At 44.1% G+C, this 20,477-nt stretch overlaps 1 protein-coding gene across 1 annotated transcript in view; it reads left to right on the top strand.

Annotated features, from left to right (window-relative positions):
- The first annotated feature begins 348 nt into the window (after positions 1-348).
- The window catches only part of gpt2 (glutamic pyruvate transaminase (alanine aminotransferase) 2), a 61,473-nt gene continuing 41,344 nt past the window's right edge, over positions 349-20,477 (top strand). Inside the window, exon 1 of the mRNA XM_070898051.1 lies at positions 349-765. Within this exon, the coding sequence (XP_070754152.1) occupies positions 391-765 (375 nt within the window). The 5' untranslated portion in view covers positions 349-390. The remainder of the gene's footprint in view (positions 766-20,477) is intronic.

The raw sequence follows: 20,477 nt of genomic DNA, 5'->3' as shown, positions 1-20,477 counted from the left end.
CGGGCAAGACTTGTATTTATATAGCGCCTTTCACGACCTCGGGACGTCCCTCAGCGCTTTTACAGACAAACTTGGTCAGGCATCCGTCTCCACTTACACTTTCCATTGCTGCCTGCGAAGTATGTTTATGGGTGTGACTGACTGGTTGCTCCAATTGGTCCAGGATGTCTCTGGATTTCATTGGGGGCCGCAGGAGGTGGAGATTTTTTTTTCAACACGTTGGTGATGCGCATGCGTGGCCGTCAGATGGTCTGCTGGGAGCTGTAGTTTTCAGCGCCACACGCGGCCGTGGTGTGAACCGCAGCGACCGGCGGGCTGTGGACTACAACTCCCAGAGTGCCCTGCGCAGCGGCGCCGGTGCCGAGCGTAAAAGGAGCGGGTTTGAATCCAATGCCGCTGTCTGGGTCAGTCGGTTGCGAAGTGGGTTGTGCTGCGCCCGAAGAGGCGATCAAGGCTGAGGAGGTTGCTGAGGCTTGGGTGGAAATGTACGGGTTGAGCGGTGTGGCCCGGCGCCTGGCCGGGGTGTCAGCGAACTGGCGGCTGGCGGGCAGCGGAGGAGAGCTGGTCGGCTTCAGGGGTTTCGCCGCCAGCCTGATGAGGGTGGGCGCGGCCTCGGTTCTCCGGGACAACGGGGCCGCCCCGACCAGGAATGGCGACAGGGTCCTGAGCCTCGGCAACATGAACCCGCATGTCCGCGCCACGGAGTACGCGGTCCGGGGACCCATCGTCATTAAAGCGGGAGAGATCGAGAAGGAGCTGCAACAGGTGGGTGCGAGCTGGCACCGAGCCACATGTCTTGTGGCAACACGTTTATAGAATGGCACAGCACAGGATGAGTCCATTCGGTCCATCGTGCCTGTGCTGGCTCTTTGAAAGAGCCCACCAATTGGTCCCTGCCCCTTTCCTCATAGCCCTGCAAATTCTTTTCCTTCAAGAGTATATCTAGTTCCCTTTTTGGAAATAGTTTCTCCCTATTTACTTCATCCAAACCGCTCCTTTTTGTTTGTAGGGTCTGAGCTGGAGGCCATGGGCGACCAGAGGGCCAGTGACCTTGGGCAGAAGGAGGGCCAGTGCCCCTGCCAGAGACTGCATGCAGCTGGAGGGCCAGACTGTGCCCCTGCCAGTGACCTTTGGCAACTACAGACTGGGCAGTGAGGGTTATGAATATAGAAAAGGGTCTATGATCTTGACTGTGCATTGTAGACCTGGTCAAATGTTTCTAGGAACCCCTCCAACTTAAATATGGTGCACAAGAAAGCCTCTGAAATTTCTACTAGATGTCAACAGAAAGTGATGTTCTTGTGCTGTCTTTACAGTTGTGACTGTGTAGTAGAAGTATCAAAGTCTGTGCAAAGTTCAGATGAGGGAGGCTATTTGGCCTTCTAGCTTATCTTTCTGTAGAAAGCAATGATTCTTTCCCCTTTCCTTCTCCCATCAGCAGCTAACTGTTATCTCTGCTAACCTATCCTGCATAAATATGTCAGTGGAGAATTTGCAACATTTTGACAAAATAAGCTTGACTTGTGACTAAGACATTTTAACTTCTGCAAAATTATTTTGGGATAATGATGATCTACTATGCTCCAAATCTATCAGCTGTTTCTTCTCTTGATTACCCCCTCAATCTTGAGAAATTCAAAGTTTCTTCTGCCTTTTGAGGATTTGCAGCATACCTCTTATTCAATCAATTTTTTTTGGGGTGATACCAGTGGTAGGTAGGTGGAGTGACTTGGTGCCACATTGGAGGCAGTACTACACAGGGCAGTTTTTTAAAAAAAAAAGTTCTTTGGATATGTCTGATGCTCACAAGGCTGCATTTATTGCCCAAACCTAGTTGGTCACCTTTATCATAGTGATAGGTTTTTACAGTTGAATGGCTTGCAAGGCCACTTCAGAGGGCATTAAGAGTTGTTCATGCAGTATAGAACAGGGTCAAGCAGTGGCAGGTTCCCTCCTTTTGTAAGATGTTAGTGAATCAGCTGGGTGTTTCTCAAAATCTCAGTTTTATTTTTTTGTCAACCCACATTTCTTAAATTCAGTTTCACAACTTTATCATAGGATTTGAATTTGTCCATGCTAGGTTGTGGATCCACTATCCACTGTATGGACTTGCCCCTACTTGGTTCCTGTTTTGAGTTGCACTGATTTGGGAAGTGGTAACCAGAAGCAAATGTGTGCTTTTTTTTTTTGTTAAGCTATACTCTTGGGGGGCTGAAATTACCTTCTGCTGCACAATTCGAATTAAATTATTTTTTTTCCTGTGACTTCGTTAGGATGGCTGCAGGGTGGAAGGCAGGCATTGTCAGCAGCACAATGATAATGACTTGGATGTGCAGTGTCATGCTGACACATAGCAATGTTCCTTCCCTTCAGTTAAAGGGGAGGGTTGCTGTAAGATGTGCAGCCACTTTAGTGGTGCCCACTGGGTCACCAGGGAGGGTTTCAGCCATGCCAGTGGTCTGGCATCCAAGAGGTTCAGCCTGAGTGAGTGGCTGGGGAGGGGATTAAATCAGTGGTAAGGGAGCAGAGTTTATGGGGGTGGATGTTGAAAATGATTGCTTCAGTCTTTGAGGTTCAAATGGAGTAAGTTGACTTGATGTTGAACAGACAGCCTGGTGGTAATTGAGGTAATTGTGAGGTTGGAGAGTTAGAGCTGTATGTTAACTGGTTACTTATTGGGGTTCACTCAGGGCTGACTAAGGATCAAATCTATGATCCTCTTGACTTGGGCAACCACTTGCTGGAAAGATTTGCTGAGCTGTTTTGGGAAGGGGGGGCAGGTACTGTTGTTCAGCTGTTTATTGTGGTTGTCTCAGTTGAGGCCTCTGCTCGTGTCCATACATGCTCGTCTAATGGGAACAGTAGTCCATTCAGCCCCTCCAGCCTGTTTCCACCATTTCATTAGATTATGGCTGATCTGTACCTCAACTTCTCCAACTATCTTTGTTCCATATCCATTGATATCCTTGCCTAAGTGAAATCTTGATCCCAGTCTTGAAAATTTCAATTGACCCAGCATCCACATCCTTTGGGGGTGGGAGCAGGAGAAAGAGTTACAGGTTTCCATTACCCTTTGTGTGAGGTGGAAAAAATGCATCCTGGTTTCACTCCTGAATGGGTTAGCTCTAATTTTAAAGATTGTGTCTACTTGTTCTGGATTCCTCCACCAGAGACAATAGCTCTGCTGTCAAATCCCTGAATTATTTTAACACTTCAATTAGATCAACCCCCAACTGTCTTAACTCGAGGGAATACAAGCCAAGTTTATCCAATGTGTCCTCCTTATGTAACCCTTTAAGCCCTGGTTATAATTCTGGTGAATCTGGGCTATACATCTTCGAAGGCCAATATATCCTTCCTGACGGAGGTCACTGGAAAGAAATGAGAAGTAGGAACCACTCTCCTTAACCCTTAATCTGGAGGCCATGAGGCCCAGTTTAATGTACCCTGACCCCATTTCCATCTGGCTGAGATTGTGCATCGGGCAATTCCATGTCCAAATGAAAGCCTTTTTTTTTTCCCCCTCTGTTGAACTTTTAGCGGGTATCTTGTCAGCCATATTCGAGCCATGTTCAATTCTAAAGTGCTTGGAAATTGCACTATGTAGATATTATTGTGATAGAATGTTCTTGGTCTGTGCAATTTAGTGCCACCCTGGTGTTTTTACCCACTAAACAATTAGGGGACAAAGGACCATAGGAATAAATTCTCTATTAAAATCTATCCTCCATTTTAAATTCACCAGAGATTTGAGCACAAAAATCTTGGCTGACTCTCCAGTGCAGTATTTTTTTAGGAGGAGACATTAAACCAAGGCCCTGTCTGCTCTCTCAGGTGGAAGTAAAAGATCCCAAGGCACTATTTCGAAAAAGAGCAGGGGTGTTGTCTCCAGTGTCCTGGCTAATATTTATCCCTTAATCAACATCAGTAAAAAAAAAACAGATTATCTAGTCATTATCATATTGCTGTTTGTGGGAGCTTGCTGTGTGCAAATTGGCTGCTGCATCCCTTGTGTTCCTACAGTGGCTACACTTCAAAAAGTACTTAATTGGCTGTAAAGCGCTTTGGAGCATGCAGTGGTTGTGAAAGATGCTTTATAAATGGAAGTATTTTTATACTGTCGGGTTTTACAGTGGTGTCGGAGGTTAGTGGATTGGCACATTGGGTCACAATGAAGGCTTCAAGTTTTAAATTCACAACATCACAAATCATGAGTTCAGTCTTTTCTAGAGCTGTCTGGGCCAGCACCAAATGGAAGCAGTGGGTTCTTCCTCTTAACTAAAAGTGGTGGCTTGAAGGGGAAAGTTTACTTGGGCTACTGGTGTTATGTATCCTATAATCTGCTGAAGCGATCGAGTCATTCTGGATTTGTAGATCCACTGTGTACTGGATTTTTAATGTTGAAGTTGATAACACCAGCCCTCTTTAACCAGCTGTGTTCTTGAAGACTGTTCATGTTGTTATAACATGACTTACTTGCTGCAATATAAATCTTGTGGGATCAAATGTTTCTTTTATTCCAACTTGCTTGGCTTTAAAATTCAATTCCCCTTGAAGTAAAATATGGTCCTTCAGTGTAGTGAATAAATACTAAATTTGCATGGTTAACTCAATCAGCATTAAGATTGTTCAGATTTAAAGTGATATTCAAATACACTCCTAGTTTCAGCCTGTGTCACTTGTTGATTGGCCTGTTTGTAATCTAGCCTTTTTGTCGGTAAACAAGGCTTCTCCAATTCCAACAAAGATTTCTTGTAATATGAGGTTGTCTTACTGTATGTATCGTGTTTCCAATTGCTGTGTAGGAAAAATTCACGTAGCTTCAGAAATGGGTGGATGGTGTTGAATAACTCTACTTGAACATAAAGACAAGATTAATAAGTGGGAATCTAATGAAAAGACAATTGAATCTCCGTGCAATGAGTAAAGGTCCATGCAACTTTCAGTTTTAGTGTATGTGTGGATAGTTGTTTTGAAAGTCAGTTTGCAACTATTTCTAGCAATAAAATGTTCCCCCAAATTACTGAACACATTTATGATGTGCATGAGTGGGTTGAACCACTTGGCCTATGTTTGTCAGAAGAAAATGGTAGCTATCTGCTTTTGAGAAGGCAATGCCTTTAGAGAAATTGATGGCAAACTACCTCATTGTCACTGCATAACAACAGGTCTGATGAGTAAGTGTCCTGAGAGAATTTGCCAAGTAAAAATATGTTTGTTTGTTGGGAGTTGAGGACTCTTATTGGAAAGGATGGCATTGCCAGTGCTGGGACTCTGCTGCTGATTTTGTCTCTGCAGCTGGGTCTCTCTCCTTTCCTCCTGAGACTTCCATTTCTGTTCTTTTTCGCTGCTTCAGCCTTCTCATTGCTCTGCTATTGCCTGGTACTAATTGCTGTGCCTGCCAGGTCTTCATGCAACTGTTCCTGCTGCCACGAAACTGCCAGTTTCTTGTCCTACATGTGACTTGCCCTCAACTGACCAGCCTCTTCTGCCAAGGGAATTGTGGGACACCCAGAGTACAGTAACATGGTGGTTATGTTACTGGGCTAGTAATCCGGAGACACACCAGTTCAGATCCCACCGCAGTTGTGGAATTTAAATTCAGTTAATTTTTAAAAATAATTATTTTTTTTTTTTTAAAAGCTAGTATCAGTAATAGTAACCATGAAACTACTAGATTGTTTTTAAAACCCGTCTGGTTCACTAATGTGCTCTTTAGGGAAGGAAATCTGCCATCCTTACCTGGTCTGGCCTATATGTGACTCCAGACTCACTGCCAATGTGGTTGACTTTCCACCACTTTTTCAAGGACAAATAGGGATGGCCAAATGCTGGTCGAGCCAGCGACCCCCTTTATTCATTCATGGGATCTGGGGCCTGTTGTACCAAACCCAGGTGATTAAACCTTCCTATGTTTTGGCAAGAATGCAGAGTGAAGTCCTGATAACCTCTTGCCAGACACTGCACAGTTCAGCACCCATTTCTTTCTCATCCCAGACTAAGCTGGGTCACTGCTAGGCTGTACCAGGCATCAAACAATCCTCTGCTACACAGTCCACCATGCCTCTCTCCAACTGCCACAGTGACAGCATAGCTTTCATTGCCAAGTTCTATGTGGGCTTTTGCATATACTGCTCTGGCATCACCATTGCTGCCTGCCTTCCCTTATCTCGACCTTTTGCCCTCATCCCCTCTAACTCACTCACTGATGTCCCACCTCTGCCACTTCCATGGTATAGCTTCCATCTCTACACCCTCTAGTGACAAAGGCACGGACTTGAGGGGACCTGGCACATCACCAGTCTGGTTGTTCGTTGCTGAATCTGGCGGACCACCTACTGTGTCTCCTCGTCATGGCCAAATATTCCTCCTACTACATACTCCAGGATCATCCCGAAGGGCAAGGACATTCCAAGACTCCCCCTGTACTCACTAACTAACTTCCTCCTCTGACCTCGTCCATCTTCGCACCTCCAGTCAAGTGCAAGGAGCTCGTGATTTGCTTTAGCTGTTAAGAATGAGATGACCTCTGAGGCTGCCTCAGCTGCTGTTGTATCCTTTCCCCCAGCCATTACAGTCTTGATCCCGTATTAATCTACAAAATCTTTTCTACTCTTGCCTCCCACCAGGCCTATCTCCTCCATGAGACTCTGCTCTCCATCAATTCCAATTACTCTTCCTTATCAAACCTCCCTTTACTCTCCAATAGCCTTGAAAGCATTGTTGCCATCCAGCACATTCCCAACTCTCATTCTGCCTAAATCCTCAGCTAGTTTCCTCCTAACAGCACTGAAATAGAAACATAGAAAATAGGTGCAAGAGTAGGCTATTCGGCCCTTCGAGTCTGCACCACCATTCATTAAGATCATGGCTGATCATTCCATCAGTATCCCTTTCCTGCTTTTTCTCCATACCCCTTCATCCCCTTAGCTGTAAGGGCCATATCTAACTCCCTCTTGAATATATCCAATGAACTGGCATCAACAACTCTCTGCGGTAGGGAATTCCACAGGTTAACAACTGAGTGAAGAGGTTTCTCCTCATCTCGGTCCTAAATGGCCTACCCCTTATCCTAAGACTATGATCCCTGGTTCTGGACTTTCCCAACATCCCGTCAGAATTTTATGTTTCTGAGATCCCCTCTCATTCATCTAAACTCCAATGTATAAAGGCCCAGTTGATCAGTCTCGTATGTCAGTCCTGCCATCCCAGGAATCAGTCTGATGAACCTTCGCTGCACTCCCTCAATAGCAAGAACATCCTTCCTCAGATTAGGAGACCAAAACTGAACACAATATTCCAGGTGAGGCCTCACCAAGGCCCTGTACAACTGCAGTAAGACCTCCCTGCTCCTATACTCAAATACCCTAGCTATGAAGGCCAACATACCATTTCCCTTCTTCACTGCCTGCTGTATCTGTATGCCAACTTTCAATGACTGATGAACCATGACACCCATGTCTTGTTGCACCTCCCCTTTTTCTAATCTGCCGCCATTCAGATAATATTCTGTCTTGTTTTTGCCCCAAAGTGGATAACCTCACAGTTATCCACATTACACTGCATCTGCCATGCATTTACCCACATCACCTAACCTATCCAAGTCACCTTGCAGCCTCCTAGCATCCCCCTCGCAGCTCACACCGTCACTGTCATCTGCAAACTTGGAGATATTCCACTCAATTCCTTCCTCCAAATCATTGATGTATATTGTAAAGAGGGTCCCAGCACGCCACTCGTCACTGTCCGCCATTCTGAAAAGGACCCGTTTATCCCGACTCTCTGCTTCCTGTCTACCAACCAGTTCTCTATCCACGTCAGTATATTACCCCCAATACCATGTGCTTTGATTTTGCACATCAATCTCTTGTGTGGGACCTTGTCAAAAGCCTTTTGAAAGTCCAAATACATCACATCCACTGGTTCTCCCTTGTCTACTTTACTAGTTACATCCGCAAACAAATTCCAGAAGTTTTGTCAAGCATGATTTCCCCTTCATAAATCCATGCTGACTTGGACCAATGTCACTTTTCCAAATGTGCTGCTATTTATCCTTAATAATTGATTCTAACATTTTCCCCACTACTGATGTCAGGCTAACCGGTCTATAATTACCTGCTTTCTTGCACCCTCCCTTTTTAAAAAGTGATGTTACATTAGCTACCCTCCAGTCCATAGGAACTGATCCAGAGTTGATAGACTGTTGGAAAATGATCACCAATGCATCCACTATTTCTAGGGCCACTTCCTTAAGTACTCTGGGATGCAGACTATCAGGCCCCGGGGATTTATTGGCCTTCAATCCCATCAATTTCCCTAACACAATTTCCTGCCTAATAAGTATATCCTTCAGTTCCTCCTTCTCACTAGGCCCACTGTCCCCTAGTACATTTGGAAGGTTATTCGTGTCTTCCTTCGTGAAAACAGAACTAAAGTATTTGTTCAATTGGTCTGCCATTTCTTTGTTCCCCCATTATAAATTCACCTGAATCTGACTGCAAGGGACCTGTTTGTTTTCACTAATCTCTTTCTCTTCACATTTCTATAGAAGCTTTTGCAGTCAGTTTTTATGTTCCTGGCAAGCTTCCTCTCGAACTCTATATTTTCCCCTTCCTAATTAAACCCTTTGTCCTCCTCTGCTGAATTCTAAATTTCTCCCAGTCCTCAGGTTTGTTGCTTTTTCTGGCCAATTTATAAGCCTCTTCCTTGGATTTAACACTATCCTTAATTTCCCTTGTTAGCCACGGTTGAGCCACCTTCCCTGTTTTATTTTTAATTGCTGAAGTTCATCCATGTGATCTTTAAATGTTTTCCATTGCCTATCCACCTTCAATCCTTTAAGTATCATTTGCCAGTCTAATCTAGCCAATTCATGCCTCAAGCCATCGAAGTTACCTTTCCTTAAGTTCAGGACCCAAGTTTCTGAATTAACTGTCACACTCCATCTTAATAAAGAATTCTACCATGTTATGATCACTCTCTTTCCAAGGGGCCTCACACAACATGATTGCTAATTAGTCCTTTCTCATTACACATCATCCAGTCTAGGATGGCCAGCCCTCTAGTTGGTTCCTTGACATATTGGTCGAGAAAACCATCTCTAATACACTCCAGGAAATCCTCCTCCACTGCATTGCTACCAGTTTGGTTAGCCCAATCAATATGTAGATTAAAGTCACCCATGATAACTGCTGTACCTTTATTGCATACATCCCTAATTACTTGTTTGATGCTGTCCCCAACCTTGCTACTACTGTTTGGTCTGTACACAATTCCTGCTAGCGTTTTCTGCCCCTTGGTATTCTGTAACTCCACCCATACTGATTCCACATCATCCAAGCTAATGTCCTTTCTTACTATTGCACTAATTTCCTCTTTAACCAGCAATGCCACCCTGCCTCCTTTTCCTTTCTGTCTATCCTTCCTAAATGTTGAATACCCCATGATCTTGAGTTCCCAGCCTTGGTCACCCTGGAGCCATGTCTCCATGATGCCAATTACATCATACCCATTAACTGCTATCTGCGCAGTTAATTGGTCCACCTTATTCCAAATACTCCTTGCATTGAGGCACAGAGCTTCAGGCTTGTCTTTCTAACACACTTTGCCCCTTTTAGAATCTTGGTGTAATGTGGCCCTTTTTGCTTTTTGCCTTAGGTTTTTCTGCTCTCCACTTTTACTTCTTTCTATCTTTTGCTTCTGCCCCCATTCTACTTCCCTCTGTCTCCCTGCATAGGTTCCCATCCCCCTGCCATATTAGTTTAACTCCTCCCCAACAGCACTAGCAAACACTCCCCCCGAGGACATTGGTTCCGGTTCTGCCCAGGTGCAGATTGTCCAGTTTGTACTAGTCCCACCTCCCCCAGAACTGGTTCCAATGTCCCAGGAATTTGAATTCCCTCCCTTGTGCACCACTCCTCATGCCACATATTCATCTGAGCTATCCTGCGATTTCTACTCTGACTAGCACATGGCACTGATAGCAATCCTGAGATTACTACTTTTGAGGTCCTACTTTTTAATTTAGCCCCTAGCTCCCTAAATTCGTCTCGTAGGACCTCATCCCATTTTTTTACCTATATGCACCACGACAACTGGCTGTTCACCCTCCCTTTTCAGAATGCCCTGCACCCACTCCAAGACATCCTTGACCCTTGCACCAGGGAGGCAACATACCATCCTGGAGTCTCGGTTGCGGTCGCAGAAACTTATATCTATTCCCTTTACAATTGAAACCCCTATCACTATAGCTCTCCCACTCTTTTTCCTGCCCTCTTGTGCAGCAGAGCCACCCACGGTGCCATGAACTTGGCTGCTGCTTCCCTCCCCTGATGAGTCATCCCCCTCAACAGTACCCAAAGCAGTGTATCTGTTTTGCAGGGGACCCCTGCACTACCTTCCTTGCACTGCTCTTCCTGTTGGTCATCCATTCCCTATCTGGCTGTGTACCCTTTACCTGCGGTAAGACCAACTCACTAAGCATGCTATTCACGTCATTCTCAGCATCGTGGATGCTCCAGAGTGAATCCACCCACAGCTCCAGTGCCGCAATGCGGTCCATCAGGAGCTGCAGGCGGATGCACTTCCTGCACAAGTAGTTGTCAGGGATACCGGATGTGTCCCTGGCTTCCCACATAGTACAGGAGGAGCATAGCATGTGTCCAAGCTGTTGTGCCATGACTTAACCCTTAGATACACTTAAATTGGCAACAACAATGCTAAATGTTATGATACAGAAAAGAAAAACTACTACCAATCACTTACCCCCTTGGCTGTGATGTCACCTTTCGATTTCTTTCTACTTTTTTGCCTCCCTGCTGCAGCTGCACCGGCTGGGCCTTTATAGGCCTCACCCATGCTGCTGCTCTGCCTCTCCGACTGCCGCCGATCCCCGGACTCCCGCTGGGCCTCAGTCACTTACTATCCATCTTTACTGCTTATTTCCTTTTTTCTATTTGACTAACTGTATGATGGCTACAGAAATCACTCCACCTTCCTCCATTCTTTTCGGGGATCACCCTCGACTGGTTCCATTTCTAATGTAACCAACCAGCATGTTTCTAATAGTGGCTTCTCCTGACCCCACACAGTTGTATCCAGGGTAGCCCAAGGTTTCATCCTTGGTACTTGTACAGAACTTCACAACCAACCTGTACCTTGTGTTTGTGCTAGATCTCCCTGCTTCCCACACAAACAATCTTCCCCCACTCCTGAACCTTGCCCCAGCCTGCTCCTACAACTTGTTGATCGCACATTCTACATTGCTCAGAATCGGCTCCTATATGGTTCCTCCATCCCTGGCTTTCCTTACTTGATGGCTGAACTTTCAGCTGTCTAGAGCATGTTTTGAACGGCCCATTGACCTCCCCAGCAAGTGTCACTTTTGTCCCTGGCCTTGGCCCCAGAGGCTCATGGTCATCAGTCTGCCGTGTTGTCAAGGCGACGGTCTCGAGTCCCAGCAGGTGTGCTCAGCTCGGCTCATTAGTAACGGACAAGAGGAGGAGCGAGAGCTGGTATACCATCGGTCTCCAACATTATCAGCTCCAGTGACACTTTACCAACCTCCAGTATAACTCTTATCAACCTCTGACCGTTTACTAACTTAAGACCTCAGACTGTCTCAAGTTCAGCAGCAGCAGCAAGTTTCACATTAAGTAAATAAAACAAAAATAATAAATGATTGTGTAACTCATTTTTATACCAAAAAAAAACTTGTGTTACAGGGGTTCTCTGGAATTTTTATAACACAAGAGTGGGTGGGGGCCCTCGGAAGCAAGAAGCTTGAACCCTGCTCTGCTGCTTTGTCTGTCACTGGCTCTTTACTGAAGCACTGTATTGTTGCAGGCACTATACAAATGCAAGTTGAAGTAACAGCAATGCCCTATTCATTTATCTTGCCGAACTGGAGTCAAAGTCAAGATACATTAAAAATGTTGCAGTTGTTTCTTTTTACTGCAGTTTCCCTTCAATTTTTTTGAATTTAGAGTTCTTTTTATAAACTTGAAACCCTGTTTTGCATTTAGCCTTGTGCAGAGTCGTTGACAGCTTGTGTAATGTTTTTAATTTTGTTGTACTGAGTTGTTTTGTGGGCCAGGGTGTAAATTATAGAAAGTGAGATTTTTATGTTTGAAGAGAAACTTCAGTTTGTGACCAAATAAAAGCATTAAATTAAATGTGTTGTGGAGTGCTTTTGCCTACTTCCAAATCATTCTTATTAATTAGATTTTTAAAATTACATTTTCAGTTAGATGAAATAACAGGTAATTCACCTGAAATAAATGGTTCTTTTGAAGCAGCTTTCATGCTTGTTTGTGTGATTGGTAAACTGTATTTTGAACCCTGCTACCTTCTGTGTGCTCAGTCTCTCCTAGTTGTGTCCAATGTGACACCAAATCCAAGGCATGAAGGATCAGTGTAACTTTACCCCACAGGCTGCCATATTTGTTCAGCTGACACATGCATTTGAAAATGATCACAGACTGTTTTACTTAGTCTATGGATAGCTGTGGAATCTGGATTTTGACTTGACAGAGTTGGCAAGCTTTTGGGAATGTTTTCCACACTTAAATCTCAGCTGGGACTGATTCCATTATGAATGGCTTTTTACTTGTATTTCTGAAAATATGGCATGAATCCTACAGTGATATCTTGTGTACTGTGATTGTAGTCGACTACATTCACCGTCAGAATTATTGGTACCAAATCTCAATGTTCATGTTTTTTGTCCTTGCTTTGGTATTTATATTTCAACTGAACCAGACCAAGTGATTTCCAATAATGTTTGTGTGCAATGTTAAATGTCTCATGGGTAGTCCAAAACCCAGTAAAGGTTGAACCCCTCTCTTATCCGGGGACTCCCTTATCTGGCACTGCTCCTCGTCTGGAACCATTCCCGGGTGGCACATGCACAGAACACGACTATCAAAATCCTACTCGCCAATATAATCTTTCTCCTCAATCAGCTGTCGCCTCCTCGTCGCCCCGCTGGAACTCCTGCAACTATAGTCATCGGGCCAGCCGCTCCTCCCCACAGCGCTCCCTCCGGGGGGTTCGGGCCTACTCTTCGGGGCCCGCCGACTCTTTGAGGCTGATTGGCTGGACTGACCGTCAATCAGCGCACACGTACTTACCCCAACATCAGCACTTAAAGATGCAGTCCACCCAAACATGTGAGCTCCCTTCATCCAGCAAAATCCCACGTTCGGGACAGGCAAGGTTCCGAGGGTGCCGGATAAGGGAGGTTCAACCTGTATACACTTTCTGATGTTTACTGTGGTCCCTTAATAGCTTATTATGGTAATTTTATTGAAGTAATGTGGCTTTTTTAAATTTCAAAATATACTTTATTCATGTGCAAATTTTTATAATACTTTGGAAAGCAGTTCAGTACATTTGGATGCGGTCAGCAATTCCATACAATACATTTGGATGCTGACGGCAGTTCCGTTCAATACATTTGCTTACTTTACATTTCAAGGTACAATCCAGGATACATTGTAATATTACATTACATGTGGCACTATACAGTACACAGAATGGGTGAGGGTACAGTTTCACTTCTTTGCAACATACATTACTAAACAGAACTTGCATTATACATGGCACTACATGGGTGTTTTCAGATCATGGTGCTCTTATGGATACAAAAAGTTTACGAGTACAGCCCGCGGGGAGTTTTATACTGATTCCAGTAATATGACATGACTGGATTAGTTAAAAGTATTCCACATCTTGCTAAAATTGAAAAATATATGCCTGATGTATTCCTAATACTGTTTACATCACACTTCAAGAGGCAAGTAGTTTTGATTTCCCCCCCTCCTCCTCCACAAATCTCATTCACATTTACTTGCACTGTAATTTTTATTTGCTCTATGTTCCAATGTGGATTTACATCAAAGCGCAAGTACTTGGTTGGTTTATTCTCTCCTTTTTTTTTGTTTCCCAGTTATTTACATTGAGATTTTCTCTCTCACTTCACATGGTGGTTTTGTTTTGCTGAAGTTATCACTATAACACAAGGAGATTGTAGAATCATAGAAAAATTACGACACAGAAGGAGAAAGTTACCCAGCCTATCTCGCCTTCCAGTACTAGGTCCGTAGCCTTGTAGGTTACGGCTCTAAGTGCACATCCAAGTACCTTTTTTTAAATGTGGTGGGGGTTTCTGCCTCTACCACTCTTTCAGGCAGTGAGTCCCAGACTCCCACCACCCTCTGGGTGAGGAAATGTTTCCTCATCTCCCCTCTAATCCTTATACCAACTACTTTAAATCTATGCCCCCTGATTATTGACCCCTCTTAAGGAGAAATAGGTCCTTCATATCCACTCTAGGCCCCACATACTTTTGTACACATTTAAATCTCCCCTTGACCTCTTCTTCTGTTCAAGGAAAACAACCCCAGCCTATCCAATCTTTCCTCGTAGCTAAAGTTTTCCAGTCCTGGCAACATCTGGGTAAACCTCCTCTGCCTGCACCCTTTCTAATGCAACCACATCCTTCCTGTAATGTGGTGACCATAACTGCATGTAGTACTCAAGCTGTGACTTAACTGATGGTTGTATACAGTTCTAGCATAACTTCCCTGCTCTTGTATTCTATGCCTTGGCTAAAAGGAAAGCATTCCGTATGCCTTTTTAACTACATTATCGACCAGTCCTGCAACCTATAAGGATCTGTGGACATCTACTTCAAGGTCCCTCTGTTCCTCCACACCTCAGTATCATCCCATTAATTGTGTATTCCATTGCTGTCTTGTCCCTCCCCAAATGCATTACTTCACACTTTTTTAAGGGTTAAATTCTGTTTGCCACTTTTCTGCAGTTCATCACTATCTTCCTGCATTCTAGAGCTTTCCTCCTCTGTCAACCACATGACCAATCTTTGTATCTTCTGCAAATTTCTTTATCATGCCTCCTACATTTAAGTCTAAGTCGTTACTTTTTGTAGTATATATTAAGGGACTGAGCCCTGTGAAACCCCACTGGAAACAGCCTTCCAGTCTCAAACTCTCCTCAACCATTACCCTTGGCTTCCTGCCACTGAGCCAATTTTGGTTTCAATTTGCCTCTCTTGAATCCCATGGGCTTATACTTTTTTGATCAGCCTACCATGTGGGACCTTGTCAAAAGCCTTGTTAAAATCCATGTAAACTACCATCCAATGCACTGCCCTCGTCGACCCTCCTTGCCTCCTCAAAGAACTTGATCAAGTTAGTCAGACATGACTGTCCCTTTAACAAATCCATGCTGGCTGTCCTTGATTTAATCTGCGGCTTTCTAAATGAAGGTTTATACTGTCCCTCAGAATTGATTCCAGTAATTTGCCCACCACTGAGATTAAACTAACTGGAATGTAATTGCTCGGTTTATCCCTGCCTCCCTTTTTAAACAATAGTACGTTAGCAGTTCTCCAATCCTCTGGCACAACTCCTAGGGAGGATTGAAAAATGCTGGTCTGAGCCTCTGCAATTTCCTCCCTTGCTTCTTTTAGTAGCCTCTGATATATATTTTATCCAGTCCTGGCAATTTATCTACTTTCAAGGATGCTAAACCCTTTAAAACTTCCCCTCAATGTTTATCCCGTCCAATATTTCACTCTTCCTCTTGAACTTCAACGTCAGAATCGTCCCCCTCTTGTGAAGACAGCTGCAAAGTATTCCTTTAGTACCTTGCCCACATCCTCTGCCTCCATACACAGATCACCATTTTGGTCCCTTCATTATCCTCTTGCTCTTTATGTAATTGTAAAACATCTTTGGGTTTTCGTTGATTCTATTTGCCAATATTTTTTTCATGACACACTTTTTTTTGCTTAATTTCACCCTGGCACTTTTTATACTCTTCTAGGCTTTCTGTAGTATTGAGCTCATTATATCTGATATAGGTTTTCTCTTTTGTCTTATCTTGCCCTGTATGCACCCTGACATCTTTAAATTTGGCAGTTCTACCTTTCTCTTTGTGGGAACAGTTGTACCCTGACCTCCATGGGCTAGAAATTTGCCACTAACGATAGATTTAGCTCCCGTTTTAATTTTTTTTTGGGTGCTAAATAAATTTAAGGCCATTTTGCTCGTTTTGCCAGTGGTATAATGCTGTCGTTTATATTTTTTTAACCTGTTTTCCTGATGTCACTCGGCATCAAAACCAACGATAACATCGTTTGAGAGTTTCCCCAATAAGGACATTTTTAAGAACAGTGATAAATGCCGATTTGGAAAAAGCTTGCCGTACCTGGTCGAGGTCCATCAAAATCGTGTTAGCAGTGCCGTCTTGGGAAACTGAGCTCCTGTAGAAATGTACTGACTCCCAAAACAAGCGTTCTATTCTGAACTCCTTCCCAGCAAACGAGCCAAAGGTGGGCAGAGGAAATGTTACAAGGACACCCTCAAAGTCTCCCTGATAAAGTGCGACATCCCCACTGACACCTGGGAGACCCTGGCCAAAGACCGCCCTAAGTGGAGGAAGTGCATCCGGGAGAGCGCTGAGCACCTTGAGTCTCATCGCCGGGAGCATGCAGAAATCCAGTGCCGGCAGCGGAAAGAGCGTGCGGAAAACCAGCCCCACCCACCCTTTTCCCTCAACGACTATCTGTCCCACCTGTGACTGGGACTGTAGCTCTCGTATTGGACTGTTCAGTCACCTAAGGACTCATTCTAAGAGTGGAAGCCAGTCTTCCTTGATTCTGAGACTGCTGATGATAATGATGACTAAACAAACTTTGTTTTGAAAAATCTTTTTTTTTTAAACACATTTCCAACAACTCTAAGGTGGGCCCCACATGTAACACATTCACATTTTTTAAATAAAATCTACTTTATCATTGGAAGAGGAAGGCAAAACTTACCCGACTGCCCGTGCAGAGACCGGGAAAGAGAGATACTTGTCCAGGTGAGCGTGAGCTTGTGTCCAGCCAAGGGAGCAATCCTGCTAGCTGGCACACCAACCCTGTGTGCCTCCATGCAGAGTCCAGTGAGCTGCGGAGATGGGATGTGAACAGTTCGTGATGGCCGAAATCTCTGCCATCCATAATCGGGTCTGTGGGAATCCTTCCAACTCGGGGGTTTTCAGAAGTAATTCCACAGAACTTCTCATTTTTGAGGCAAATGCTTCTCAAATGATAAATAATTGAGATGATCACAGCAACGAAGGAAATTAGTGAACCAATTGAGGAGACTGTATTTCAAAGGGCATATGCGTCTGGGTAATCGTAATATCGTTGTGCTGTTCCAGAAAATGTTGAGGGAAGAGGGTTAAATTTACTCAGATAAATATTACTAAGAATTGGGTTTTTGTTCCAGTAAAGTGAAGAGTATCTCCTGAGAATAGTGGGAGTCAGTGAATAAAGCCAGCTAGGATAGCAAATACTGCTCCTATCTAATACATAGTGAAAGTGGGTTACTACATAATGGGTATCATGAAGAACAATGTCTAAGGAAGAATTAGTGAAGACAATTTCTGGCAGTCTCAAGATTTACAAATATGTGACTGGGCTTTGAGGCATTCTGAACAGTATCTGTGCAGGAGGGAGAGAGAAACATTGCTTTCTTTTAAAACGATTATTAAGGAAACTTGTACTACCCTCAATCCCCCCTGCCCCCTCCTGCCCAATTCACCAGCATCAAAACTGAGAATGAGGAATTTTTCAGTCAGGGTAATCTCCCCGCCTGCAAGGAGCCTCTCGAGTATATGCTTCGAGAGTTGGGCATGCGCAGAACGGGTGTTCTTTAATGCGAAAAATGTTATCTCCTTTAAATGGTGGTATTTTAATGCTACGCCAAAATGTAAAAAACTTTTTGACTAAACCTTAAGTATTGATTTTTGGGGTTAATTTGGCATTAAAAAAAAATGGCCATTAATCAACACATGATACCAAAAAACAGTGCTATTCTTAAATGTGGAATTTCTAGCCCCATGTACCTCCCTCTTGAATGCCTCCCACTGCTCTGGCACTGATTTACCTTCAAGTAACTAACACTTTCCAGCCCAATTTTGCTAAATTACTTCTCGGCCTGAGAAAATGATCTCTGCTACACCTCTCTCCTGCCCAGCTTCATTCCCTAAAACGAAATCCAGAACTGCGCCCCCCCCCCCCTCCCCTCGGGCCTCTCGTTGGGCTTGGATTTGCTAAGTATTGGCTTAAACAAAGTTCTCCATTTCTCCAGAATGCAATTTAGGCATTCTGTGCCCTCTATACCTTTTTTACACTGATGATATCCCAGTTAATGGGCCCAAGTTTTGGGTGGAGTTGCTCCCAATTTTTTTGCAACTAGTTTAGTTTGGAGTATCTTAAACACAATTCTCAGCATTTAGTTTGCTCCAGTTCTAGTGAGTTTGTTTAGTTTTGTTTTAGTTCTGTTTTTTTCAAAAGGGATGTGTCCAGCCACTTAGGCCTGTTTTTTGCACGTCTGAACTGTGAAAAGTTACTTCAAACTAACTTAAAATGGAATAAGTGTCCACTTCTGTAATTTCTGAAAAACCTTACCTAGAGTTCAGTGCAGGCACAGCCAGAGACAGAGGGACTAAAACATTAAACACATCACTTAAAATGGCCTAAAACCTCTTCCTGTGATATTTTGCCTTATATCTGCTGAGTGAGGACAGTTCTTTCCCTTTTTATAAATGAGCAAGTGTAGGTTCCTGGCTAAGGCAGACACATCAACACCTAATTGTGGCTAAGTTGATCCTTTGGAAAACATCATACCCCATTAGTCCTACCTATTACTTGAATAACTCACCTCGGACTAGATTATCTCTTATTTGTAAGAACTAACTTTGTTTGGCATTAACGTGCCTCTGTCAGGAACTGACCGTTAGAGTAACATGATGTAACCCACCTCTGTCTCCCACACCCCCAACAGCACTCTTTTTTTTTTTTTTCCCACCCCCCAACCCTTCGCTCCATGTATCCCTCCTCACTCCTACACCCCCTCGCAACCAGCAGCAGGACCGATCTGTGCGCCTCTGCCTACAGTATCTATCAGTCACTGGCTTCCTCGACCCACAGACACCCATCTCATTGCAGCAGGAGAGATCTCCTAGCCACGACGCCACAACACCACACCAGCACGGTCATGGCTAGGTGCAGGAGGCAGGGATGTCTGTCTTTTGCAGGTGTTCCTAAATGTGTGGTGGTATGATAATGGACCATGACTCAGTTTTAATGTATAATAAACTTTATTGAAATGTTTGCAATGTACTTTAGTGCAATAATAAATGCATTCTTGTTATGATTCAGTTTCAATGTATAATATATTTCATTGTAAAGATTTCAATGTACTTTGTTTTAGTGCAATGAAATCATTCTTGTATCAATTTAATTTGATATGACTCTAAGATCACTTAAAAACACATCACTGAAGTTTTAAAGTTACAAAACTTGTTCACAAATTGAAATTGTTTACTAAGATTACTGAAAAATCTTAAGATAACTTTTAACACAGTAAATTTAAACAACTTATTAAATGAGAACATTTACACTCTAAGATCACTTATACTTGTAAAGTTACAAAACTTAGTAAACAATTTGAAAACAGTGGCATCAACAACAGCAGCAAAGACAGGCTGCACCCAGCTCTCATCCACACCTCGGTGCTTGGGTCTCTACAGAGGCTGATACTCAGATTGCAGTGTGAGTGGCATTTGATTGGCTGGGATGTGTGTGCTTATTGAGATTCCTGCACTCAGTTCACGTGGCATAACTGCTATTTGTCCAGACAGTGCTGTTAACTTATCACCAACTCCTCTGACGGTGTCCTCGAGTTAACTGGTAAGGCCGTTGTCCTCCACACCCAATGCAGTAACCTCAAACGCATCTGTTGAACGCTGCATCTCAGGAGAGCCTATTTGGATTCTCCTTCCCCTTGCCCCAGCTCTGCCTCGTGGTGCCCCTCCAGTGCGAGGTACAGGGTGGGACGGTGGGGCCCTGGGTGTTCCATGCTGCATTCCACCACCACCACCACTGGGACCCTCTACCTCGGAAGATGTGAAACCATGGAACGTCGGACCAGAACATACATCACTAAACACGAATGGGTACGTGAGGAGACGATGGCATGCCGCATCAGAACTTAAAGCACTACGCAAGGATGGGGGTGGATGAAAGAGTGGAATGTTGGACGAGAACTCATGGTATTGTCTGGGAGAGTGAGGCCCTGCACTGTGGACTTATCCATATTACGATCAACATTCTCCCCTGAACACACATCCTTGCCCCTCTCCTCCTCACCACCTTGGTCTTGATTGAACACATCTGAATCTTCTGGATTGGCATCATGTTCTGCAAAATATAGCCGACCAGTCAAATGGTTAGCAGCACTGGAGTGGACAGGATGGGTGACATGAGTAGTCTCGCACATAGTAGGCCAGGCAGCAGGTTGATTTGAAGGGTCAGATGCATTTTCAGGACTTGCCCTCTCTCTCCTGTGGGCCCAGCTTGTGCAGTACTGATTGCTTTTCTCCAGGCAACGATCCTCTGT

This window comes from Pristiophorus japonicus, chromosome 13 (assembly GCF_044704955.1).
Source record: "Pristiophorus japonicus isolate sPriJap1 chromosome 13, sPriJap1.hap1, whole genome shotgun sequence".
NCBI lineage: Eukaryota > Metazoa > Chordata > Chondrichthyes > Pristiophoridae > Pristiophorus > Pristiophorus japonicus.
This window is presented reverse-complemented; position numbering and strand designations above follow the sequence as displayed.